The following is a 12,255-nucleotide window of genomic DNA, read 5'->3' on the forward strand; positions in this document are numbered from 1 at the left end:
GTCTCAGGCCTGCCCAGGACGAAAAGCCCATTTTCTGTCATGATTTTTTGTCATAGAAGTAGGAGCCCACCATATCTATGATGATATCAGGTTTTGTCACATTATCGTCATAGAAGTGTCATATGTATGACAGAAAAAAAAATTCATTCGGCCCAAAATGTCACGGATGTGTCTTTTTTTTGTAGTGAATTGGGATGCCCAATCCCGAAATGAAAAAGAAATATATTTTTTGTTGTCAAATCATAAATTACTTGGAAAGTGTTGGCATGGAAGGCACCCGTGTATACGGTTAGCCATGGATTGTGAAAGAATGGTGGAAAAAGGAATAAACATTATTTTATGTTTGGGAACCGCCTATGATTTACCTAGCAAGGAAGACACTGGGAATTCTCAATCGTTTTCATTGACAGGAAAATCATGCCTCTCAAAACAATTTTAATCTCTCAATTTAAGCTTTGAGCTCTTGCACCTCTACAAATCTCTGATTCCCTCTACGAAGGGCCTATCTATTTACTTTTATGAAATTTTTATTTTTATGGAGTCTCCATCTTCTCCTATAAAGCACCAATTAGGGAACACTATTATCATACTTGTGCATTGGATGTAGCTAATAATTGAGCTTGTGTCATGAATGGATCAATGCTTGAGCATAATGGGCTAGGGATAGCTTTCTTTAGTGTTGATATTTTGAAAGACATGGTTGCTTGGTTATATGCTTGAGTATTGAGATCTTAATGTCAAATTATAGACTATTCATTTGAATCATGTAAGTCCAAATTGCCATGCTACAAAAGAAAATAATATGTGAGGAATATGATGGGTACCATTCCACATCAAGAATTCTGGTTTTATGATTTACCTACTCGAGGACGAGCAGGAACTAAGCTCGGGGATGATCATACATCGCCAACGTATCTATAATTTGTTATTGTACCATGCTATTAAAGTATACATCTTGGATGTTTTATACTCATTTACTAGCAACTTTATATCATTTTTAGGGACTAACCTATTGCCATAGTGCCCAGTGCCAGTTGTTGTTTGGTGCTTATTTTTTACTTTGCAGAATATCAATACCAAACGGAGTCCAAATGCCATGAAATTTTTTGGAGAATTTTTTCTGCCCAAAAGACACCCAGGAGGCTGAAGAAGTGCACCAGAGTGGGCATGTGGGGCCCAGTAGGAACCAGGGCGCGCCAGGGCCCCCCAGGCGCGCCCTGGTGGGTAGTGGATCCCACATGCACCCCCTCCACTGACCTCTGCTTCTATAAATACTCTAAAATCCCAAAAACCCTAGGGGAGCCGACGAAACACAATTCCAGCCACCGGAAGTTCCAAAACCACGAGGTCCAATCTAGAGGCCTTTTTCGGCACTATGCCAGAGGGGGCAACGATCACGGAGGTGTTCTTCATCATAACCCTTGCCCCTCTAATGATGCGTGAGTAGTTTGCCATAGACCTATGGCTCCGTAGGTAGTAGCTAGATGGCTTAGTTTTTGATCTTCAATACAATGTTCTCCTCGATGTTCTTGGAGGTCTATTTGATGTAATGACTTTTTGCAGTGTGTTTGTTGGGATCAGATGAATTATGAGTTTATGATCAGATCTATCCATGAATATTATTTCAGTCTTTGTCGAACTCTTTTATGCATGATCTTTATAGCCTCGTATTTATTCTCCGAAACTTCGGTTTGGTTTGGCAACCTAGATTGATTTTTCTTGCCATGGGAAGAGGTGCTTTGTGATGGGTTCGATTTTGCGGTGCTCAATCTCAGTGACAGAAAAAGACATGACACGCATGTATCATTGCTATGAAGGATAACAAGATTGGGTCTATTCCTACATGAATAGATCTTGTCTACATCATGTCATTGCATCACTCATTTTTCCATGAACTTAATACAGTAAATGCATGATGGATAGCGGTCGATGTGTGGAGTAATAGTAGTAGATGCAGGAAGGACTCGGTCTACTAATCTTGGACATGATGCATATATACATGATCATTGTCTGGGACATCGTCATAATTACTTGCCTTTTATCAATTGCCCTATAGTAATTTGTCTACCCACTGTATGCTATTTTCTCGAGAGAAGCCTCTAGTGAAATCTATGGGCCCCGTGTCTATTTCCTATTATATTAAAACCATAAATATCTTGCTACCCTTTTTCTTTATTTATTGTATTTTGTGTTTTAATTAGATCTATTTACTAGATCTCATACAATTTAATCAATCTCAATAACGAGGAGGGATTGCCAACCCCGCTTACGCGTTGGGAGCAAGTTTTTGTTGTTTATGTGCAGGTATTGTTTACATAGTGTTTCTTGGTTCTCCTACTGGTTTGATAACCTTGGTTTCATAACTAAGGGAAATACTTATCTTTGTTGTGCTGCATTATCCTTCCTCTTCGGGGAATTACCAATGCAGATGCAAGCAATCACACGGTAGTATGATAGTTTGATAGTAGCGATAACAATAACAATAGTAACAGTAATAGTGAAAGTAGAAGTTTTGTGGTAATTGTAACAACAACAACTTAGCAAAGACAATATAACAAAAGCGTAGGCATTTGATTTGTGATGGATATTTGTGTGGATGACATTCATCACGTAACAGTGACAACCTAGAGTGATACACAATAGCTCCAATTCATCAATTCAATGTAGGCATGTATTCCGTATATAGTCATACATGCTTATAATAAGAACTTGCATGACATGTTTTGTCCAACCCTCCCATGGTAGAGGGGTCCATAAGGAAATCTAAGGGATGTTAAGGCCTCCTTTTAATATAGAACCGGAACAAATCATTAACACACGGTGAATGCATGAACTCCTCAAATTACAGTCAACCCCGTAGTGTATCCCAATTAGTGTCACCTTGGGGTCTATGGATCGAAACAATAACAAGTGCATACAACTAGTAGATAGGATCAAGAACTCAAATATTTTGATGATAACATAGAGGGTTCAGATCTGAAATCATGGCACTTGGGCCCTAGTGAGAAGCATTAAGCATATCAAAGTCATAGCAACATCAATCTCAGAACATAGTGGATACTAGGGGTCAATCCCTAACAAATTGACTCAATTACATAACAAATCTCATCCAACTCCATCATCGTCCAGCAAGCCTACGAAGGAATTACTCACTCCCGGTGGTGAGCATCAGGGAATTATTGATGAAGAAGGGTTGATAGTGATGACGGTGAAGAACCCCCCTCTCCGGAGCCCGAACGGACTCCAGAACAGCCCACCCGATGAAGAACAGGAGGTGGTTGCTGCTCCATATCATAAAACACGATGAAAATTCTTCTCTTATTTTTTCTCTGGAAGATGGAACTTATAGCCTTGGAATTAGGTCAGGCGGAGCCTCCTAGGCCCCACAAGGCATCATGGCCCGCCCTGGGAGGGGGTAGGCATGCCCTATTGCCTTGTGGGCGCTAGGTGGGTCCCCTCCTGTAGATTTTCATTCCAGTATTTTTTATTTATTCAATAAAAAAATCCGCAAAGTTTCATCTGATTCCGAGAACTTATATTTCTGCACAAAAACAACACCATGGCAGTTCTGATGAAAATAGCATCAGGCCAGGTTAGTTTCATTCAAATCATGCAAATTAGAGTTTAAAACAAAAGCAAAAATGTTTGGAAAAGTAGATACGATGGAGATGTATCACTACTAGACAGGGCCGACGGACAATCACTGACAAGGAGAAGCAACAACGGTGCACGGCGTATAGAAGCAGCAGCACACTACGTGAAAGGAGCGGTAGCGACAGCGCCCACGGGCAAGAGCCAGAAGCCACAGCGCACGGCATGCAGGAGTAGCGGAAGCACACGACGACAAGGAGGAGCACCAGAAGTGCACGGCGCACGGCATGCAGGAGCAACAGCAATAGCGCACGACGGGCAAGGAGCAGCAGTCACGACGCACGGCTGCAAGGAGCAGCAATGGAAGCACACGGCTGCAAGGAGCAGCAGCAGCAGCGCACGGTCAAGGAGCCGCAGTAGCAGCGCACGTTTACAAGCTATAGTAGCAACGACGCATGGCTACAAGGAGCAGCACCGGCGGTGGACCAATCAGACGCGATTTCTTTATTATTTTCTTGGCAGAGACTTGATTGCTTTCTATGAAAGATTCAGGGACCCAACTGCTTTTTTGCAAGGACCTAATTACTTTAAAAAACATTTGGGCCCCACCTGTCATAACCCGTCAATGGCCAAAACTAATGGTGTTGACTTTTATGCCACTTCAGAACTGACGGGTAGACCCGTTCTGCCATAATCGTGATTAAAATTAGCTAACACACTCATCAATGCAACATGATAGTTTTTTGACATAGCCAACCAAAAAGTGATAGGTATTAGGAAGTTTTCAAAAAGCGGTAGTTTTTCGGAACCCTTGCTCTACTTATGGTAGGTTTATGCTATTACTCCTGCTAGCGCCATGAATGAAATGTCCAAAGAGACTGGTATGTGCACGATGTGTTGTGCCAGCCAGCGAGCCATGCCATATGTATGCAACACATGGAAACCAGGTGTGAGTTGCAGAGGCGCGACACTTGCATGCGTACACACCTACACGTGCCACTTCACCTCAACGCATGGAGAACACATGTAAACGCTCACTCAAATCCAAATCCATCAAAGAGACCGGCTCGCTGACCGAGGTAGGTAGCGCAGCCCCTCCAGATGCCTTGTCATCTCCACCACACGTTGCTTCATCCCTACACGTATGTACTTCACCGCAGTCTTCCATGCCATCACTTCATCTATAAGTATAAGTGTCCATGGACCCTCTCCTCGACCAGAGTCAGACGACATCCATCTGCCACAGTTATATCAACAATGAAGCAAACACCAGCGTCGGTGAACCAACAACAGAATAGGAAGCGATGCTTCCCACTCCGGCAATCGCGCAAGGGGTGCATGAAGGGCAAGGGAGGGCCAGAAAACCAGCGATGCCCCTTCCGCGGTGTCCGCCAGCGCACCTGGGGGAGGTGGGTGGCCGAGATCCGTGAGCCCAACCGCGGCGCCCGCCTCTGGCTCGGCACCTTCGCCACTGCGCTCGATGCCGCACGCGCATACGACTCTGCGGCAAGGGCGCTCTATGGTGACTGTGCACGCCTCAATCTGGCAGCACCTCCCCTTTTGCCCATGACCGCGACAGTTCCTCTCCCTCATGCGCAAGCGCAACAGCCTCCGGCTCGTAGCACCGATACTAACAACACCACCGCACTATACTACCCCTCCTCAATCTCAACGGCGTCAACGACAACCCCCACCTACTTGGACACATTTGACATTGAGTGGTCTTATTACAACGCAGCGGGGGCGTTAGAGTTGGGGGACTTCGAGGCATATGTGGAGGGGCTTCCCAAGGCGAAAGACTTCGGGTTGGAGGGGTTTCAGGAGGTGATGGACGAATAAGGCGGAGGAGGGATCAACATCTGGGGCCCCACCATCGCATCTGAGTAACATACCATGCATGGCTTGCAGGCGCTTCTTCCTGCAGCAACCCAGTTCATGTCGGTCTGCAGATCTCGTTGTTGACATAGAAAGAAGAAAGGAGTTATATTAAATAGAAAAGTATATACTCCATCGGTCCTCTCTTCCTACTTTGTGTGTGTTGTATATGTTGGTCGATATAAATCTTGGAAGGATATAATGTTGTGTTGTTGGTCGATGAATATGCATCACCCCATCTTGGCATAAATGATCGAGCGTACATTTTGGCATGCATAGTACATTACACACATATATCACATGATCCTACATGTGTAACATGTGCATGCATCCCACATGTCGATGTACCAAGGCATCCTCCTGCTTTCTCAAGTATGCATATATGTTCACTTGCAAATGGAGGTAAGGGCATTTCCAATAATCTTATGGGAATAAATTGTGTGAACTTGAATCAGTAACCCTTGCAAGAACTTTAAAATGCAAAGAGATAGCAAAATTATTAACCATCTTATTTTCTTAGGACAATCCCAATGCTCTAACATGTGCTCGGTCTAACACATGCCACCTAGATAAAAATCCAATATGACACCATATTTAATGAGACACGAACTTTAAGATGCAAAGAGATAGGACTACTCTTTTTATTATCTCATTTTCTTGAAGCAATCCCAATGCTTCAAGGTGCACTGCGTCTAAAACACGTCATCTCAATAGAAATCTAACGCGGCACCATATTTAATGATGAAATAGAGTATCACTATATCTTAGTTCTTAGCACAAAAACCAATAATGGTAAGGAAATAGAGTATTGCTATATCTTAGTTCTTAGCAGCAAAACTAGGAAAGCTAATATTTTTTCATTTCACGAAACAAGATACAACTTTTAAATATAAACCATTGAAGAAGTTGTATCAAAAAACACATTTAATGTATATCTTAATAGTTACACATAACTACATAAGGAGTGTCCATAGACACACCTATTGGGATGGTGTATGATAGCTTATTTGTTGATGACATAGATACATTTACAAACACATATACTTATAGTCTATTGGAGACTCCAATAGTCTCTTGATAAGCTTGTTGGTAAAATTAGCCATACCATCCATCAATAATTTATTATAAACTACTCCAGTAGAGTGTTTGTAGTGTGACTAGTGGGAGGTGAGAGCATGTATAAACTTCTCCTTTTCTCATTTCACCTTGAAGCTTGTATCAGGGTTGTTGGTTCATGTATATACAACCCTCCTCTCTCTTCCTATTTATTCTATGCCACATCATAAAAAATTATATGTGACAAATTTTGCCAATACCTATCTTACAACTATTGGAGACACCCTAATGCAATGAGTGATGCATATTAATTGCTAATAATTTATTTTCTTCTCCATCCTGAGTTCCTACACATGTACATCCACAAGAGATATTCTTAGATAATGCATAATGCATTATATGCATGTATGTATGTATTAATCCACAAGACATATTCTAATATAATGCATAAAGCACTGCGTTTCCTTGTCGGTTTCGAGGTCCTACACACGATACATGTGTAACACGTGCATGTATACCACATGTTGCCATGAGGTTCTCCCAAGGTGCGTCCTCTTTTCTTCAATTTTGCATGTATGTATGCATCCATTCATAAGAGATATTTTCATATAATATAAAGTGTGCCACACAATGATTTCTTTACTTCTTGGTTTTGAGGTCCTACACATGTACATATGTATATACATGTGTAACATGTGCATGTAGCCCATGTGTCACTGTGCGGCTCTCCCAAATCATCATTGTGTTTATATTAATTGATATTGTTCTGCCATTTATATTTGCTGTTACATGCAGTGTTTTAACAACAAAAAGAAAGTGATGATATTGTTTACTATTTGTTTTTGTTTCTCTTTTTTGTCTGAATGGCATGCTAGTACTTCCTATACATTTTAAACAAAACATTGCCATTATCATTATAATTTCTATGTTATTAATGGCCGGTTTTGTTAATGAATCAAGGGATCCACTAATGGTGCACCATTTGAGATGAAACAATCTATCTTTATTATGGACAATGGGAAGTATGTATTGTGTCTATCTAAACTTCTTAAGCTGTAATGTATTACATGTAAGATTTTTTTCTAAAAATAATTATGGCTCAACACGATTCACCACCATGCTTGACGCTGCATGCGCATACAACTACAGCAAGGGCATTGTACAGTGACTGCACACCCCTTAGTCTAGTAGCAACTCCCCTTCTGCCCATAACTGATGCAGTTCCTCTCCTTCATGCACAAGCGGAACAAACAACACCTGTGCGCTGTGCTTCTCCTCCTCCAACTCAATGGCATTGAAAAAAAAACCCACCAACTAGAGAACCTTGGACACTGAGTGGTCGTCTTACAATGCAGCAGGGGCGTTGGAGTTGGAGGGCATCAAGGAGTGTGTGGCATGATACTTCTCCAACGTATCTATAATTTTTGATTGTTCCATCCTATTATATTACCCGTTTTGGATGTTTATGGGCTTTACTTTACACTTTTATATCATTTTTGGGACTAACCTACTAACAGGAGGCCCAGCCCAAATTGTTGTTTTTTGCCTATTTCAATGTTTCGAAGAAAAGGAATATCAAACGGAGTCCAAATGGGATGAAACCTTCGGGAGCGGTCTTTTTGGAACAAATGCAACCCAGGAGACTTGGAGTGGACGTCAAGTAGCGAACGAGGCAGCAACGAGGGTATCCGGCGCGTCCTAAGGGGGTGGGTGCGCCCCCACCCTCGTGGGCCCCTCGTGGCTCAACCGACCTACTTCTTCCTCCTATATATATCCACGTACCCCGAGAACATCCAAGGGCACCACGAAAACCTAATTCCACCATCGCAACCTTCTGTATCCACGAGGTCCCATCTTGGAGCCTTCGCCCGCGCTCCGCCAGAGGTGGAATCGACCATGGAGGGCCTCTACATCATCTCCAAGGACTCTCTGATGAGTTGTGAGTAGTTTACCACAGACCTTCGGGTCCATAGTTATTAGCTAGATGGCTTCTTCTCTCTCTTTGAATCTCAATACAAAGTTCTCCTTGATCTTCTTGGAGATCTATTCGATGTAACTATTTTTGCGGTGTGTTTGTCGAGATCCGACGAATTGTGGGTTTGTGATCAAGTTTATCTATGAGAAATAATTGAATCTTCTCTGAATTCTTTTATGTGTGATTGGTTATCTTTGCAAGTCTCTTCGAATTATCAGTTTGGTTTGGCCTACTAGATTGATATTTCTTGCAATGGGAGAAGTGCTTAGCTTTGGGTTCAATCATGCGGTGTCCTTTCCCAGTGATAGTAGGGGTAGCAACGCACGTATTGTATTGTTTCCATCGAGGATAAAAATATGGGGTTTATATCATATTGCTTGAGTTTATCCCTCTACATCATGTCATCTTTCTTAATGCGTTACTCTGTTCTTATGAACTTAATACTCTAGATGCAGGCAGGAGTCGGTCGATGTGTGGGGTAATAGTAGTAGATGCAGAATCGTTTCAGTCTACTTGTCGCGGACGTGATGCCTATATACATGATCATGCCTAGATAATCTCATAACTATGCACTTTTCTATCAATTGCTCGACAGTAATTTGTTCACCCACTGTAATACTTATGCTATCTTGAGAGAAGCCACTAGTGAAACCTATGGCCATCGGGTTTATCTTTTATCATATAAGTTTCGGATCCACTTTTATTTGCATCTTTTACTTTCCAATCTATATCATAAAAATAGCAAAAATATTTATCTTATCTTATTATCTCTATCAGATCTCACTTTTGCAAGTTACCGTGAAGGGATTGACAACACCTTTATTGTGTTGGTTGTGAGGTTCTTGTTTTTTAGTGTAGGTATGAGAGAATTTTGAGGAGCCTCCTACTGGATTGATACCTTGGTTCTCAAAAACTGAGGAAAATACTTACGCTACTTTGCTGCATCACCCTTTCCTCTTCAAGGGAAAACCAATGCAGTGCTCAAGAGGTAGCAAGAAGGATTTCTAGCGCCGTTGCCGGGGAGGTCTTCGCTCAAGTCAATACATACCAAGTACCCACCACAAACTCATCTCCCTCGCATTACATTATTTGCCATTTGCCTCTCGTTTTCCTCTCCCCCACTTCATCCTTGCCGTTTCTTCGCCCCTCTTCCATTCGATCTTTTGTTTGCTTGTGTCTTCCTGTGCCTTCTATGTGCTTGCATCTTTGCTTGCTAAAAATATATCGGTATGGATCCACTTAAAGTGTTCTACTTGAATCATTTTTTATCCTTATACGCTCGTGCTGAAACCCCAACTAGCCTAGTTGATGGGAAATCTTTAGACGAGCATGCTCATTTTGTGAGTCACTGTTTGTCTGAAAAAGGGAGACTCTTATGGGATCAAATAAACAGATTGTTGTGTTATGCTTGGAATCTTTGTGAAATTTATGATTTTACGTGTTGCTCTAAGAACCTTAAAAAACACCTTCCCTACCTATGTGAGTTTAATGAAAATGAAATATTACCTTCTTATGCAAAAGGTGTTTATAGTTACTATGATATCGAACAAATTGAAGAATTTGTTGCTTTTAAGGGTGCTTATGAAGTTGCTTCTTTGATTGAAAAGTATGATATTACTCTCTACGAATCTGAAATTTTGACATACTTAAATATTGCTATGAAAATTATGCTCATAATGTCTATGTCAAAGAATTTATTGAGAGAATGACCGTTGCTTTGGAAGAAAATAATGATATGCATGAATCTATAGATAATGATGATTCCGATGATTTGATTGAAATATCCCTTGATGAACATGATGCTTGCTATTCTTGTGGCCATGATGCCAATATTTATGAAGATGAATTTGCTATAGTTCCTTATGTTAAACTTGAGATCATTGCTATTGAAGGAGATATGCCCTAGAGGGCATAATAAAGTTATTATTTATTTCCTTATTTCATGATAAATGTTTATTATTCATGCTAGAATTGTATTAACCGGAAACTTAGCACATGTGTGAATACATAGACAAACAAAGTGTCACTAGTATGCCTCTACTTGACTAGCTCGTTGAATCAACGATGGTTAAGTTTCCTAACCAAAGACATGAGTTGTCATTTGATTAAGGGGATCACATCATTAGGAGAATGATGTGATTGACTTGACCCATTCCGTTAGCTTAGCACTTGATCGTTTAGTATGTTGCTATTGCTTTCTTCATGACTTATACATGTTCCTATGACAATGAGATTTTGCAACTCCCGTTTACCGAAGGATCACTTTGTGTGCTACCAAACATCACAACATAACTGGGTGATTATAAAGGTGCTCTACAGGTGTCTCCGAAGGTACTTGTTGAGTTTGCGTATTTCGAGATTAGGATTTGTCACTGCGATTGTCGGAGAGGTATCTTTGGGCCCACTCGGTAATGCACATCACTATAAGCCTTGCAAGCAATGTGATTAATGAGTTAGTTGCGGGGTGATGCATACGGAACGAGTAAAGAAACTTGCCGGTAACGAGATTGAACTTGGTATTGAGATACCGACGATCGGATCTCGGGCAAGTAACATATCAATGACAAAGGGAACAACATATGTTGTTGTGCGGTTTGACCGATAAAGACCTTCGTAGAATATGTGGGAGCCAATATGAGCATCCAGGTTCCGCTAATGGTTATTGACCGGGGACGTGTCTCGGTCATGTCTACATAGTTCTCGAACCCGTAGGGTCCGCACGCTTAACGTTCGGTGACGATTTATATTATGAGTTATGTGTTTTATGTACCGAAGGTAGTTCGGAGTCCCGGATGAGATCGGGGACATGACGAGGAGTCTCGAAATGGTCGAGACGTAAAGATCGATATATTGGACGACTATATTCGGACATCGGAAAGGTTCCGAGTGATTCGGGTATTTATTGGAGTACCGGAGAGTTACGATAATTCACCGGGGAGTATATGGGCCTTATTGCGCTTTAGGGGAAAGAGAGAGGGGAGGCTGTGTGCCCCCAACCCAAGGCCTAGTCCTAATTGTACTAGGGGGAGGGGCTGCACCCCCTCCTAGTCCTAATTGTACTAGGGGGGGAATCCTACTCCCGGTGGGAGTAGGACTCCCCAGTGCGCGCCATAGAGAGGGCCGGCCCCTCCCCTCCTCTCCTCCTTTATATACTGAGGCTAGGGGCACCCCATGACACACAAGTTGATCCGTTGATCTCTTCCAGCCGTGTGCGGTGCCCCCTCCACTATATTACACCTCGACCATATCGTAGCGGTGCTTAGGCGAAGCCCTGCGTCGGTAGCAACATCATCATCGTCATCACGCCATCGTGCTGACGGAACTCTACCGTGAAGCTCTGCTGGATCGGAGTTCACAGGACGTCATCGAGCTGAACGTGTGCTGAACTTGGAGGTGCCGTACGTTCAGTACTTGGATCAGTCGGATTGTGAAGACGTACGACTACATCAACCGCGTTGTGTTAACGCTTCCGCTTTCGGTCTACGAGGGTACGTGGACAACACTCTCCCCTCTCCTTGCTATGCATCACCATGATCTTGCATGTGTGTAGGAATTTTTTTGAAATTACTACGTTCCCCAACAGTGGCATCTGAGCCAGGTTTATGCGTAGATGTTATATGCACGAGTAGAACACAAGTGAGTTGTGGGTGATACAAGTCTTACTGCTTACCAGCATGTCATACTTTGGTTTGGCGGTATTGTTGGATGAAGCGGTCCGGACCGACATTACATGTACGCTTATGTGAGACTGGTTCTAC

The 12,255-nt window shown here is 42.3% G+C and overlaps 1 protein-coding gene across 1 annotated transcript; it reads left to right on the plus strand.

Annotated features, from left to right (window-relative positions):
* The first annotated feature begins 4,848 nt into the window (after positions 1-4,848).
* Positions 4,849-5,585, plus strand: LOC119368536 (dehydration-responsive element-binding protein 2C-like). The gene has a single exon (XM_037633771.1). It carries the CDS (start codon positions 4,849-4,851, stop codon positions 5,428-5,430), a length of 582 nt encoding a protein of 193 aa, XP_037489668.1. The 3' UTR covers positions 5,431-5,585.
* Positions 5,586-12,255: the final 6,670 nt, after the last annotated feature.

Source organism: Triticum dicoccoides, chromosome 2B (assembly GCF_002162155.2).
Source record: "Triticum dicoccoides isolate Atlit2015 ecotype Zavitan chromosome 2B, WEW_v2.0, whole genome shotgun sequence".
Lineage (NCBI taxonomy): Eukaryota > Viridiplantae > Streptophyta > Magnoliopsida > Poales > Poaceae > Triticum > Triticum dicoccoides.

Coding starts and splice junctions, on each gene's coding strand:
- LOC119368536 (XM_037633771.1), top strand. CDS start 4,849: ATGAAGCAAACACCAGCGTCGGTGAACCAACAACAGAATAGGAAGCGA.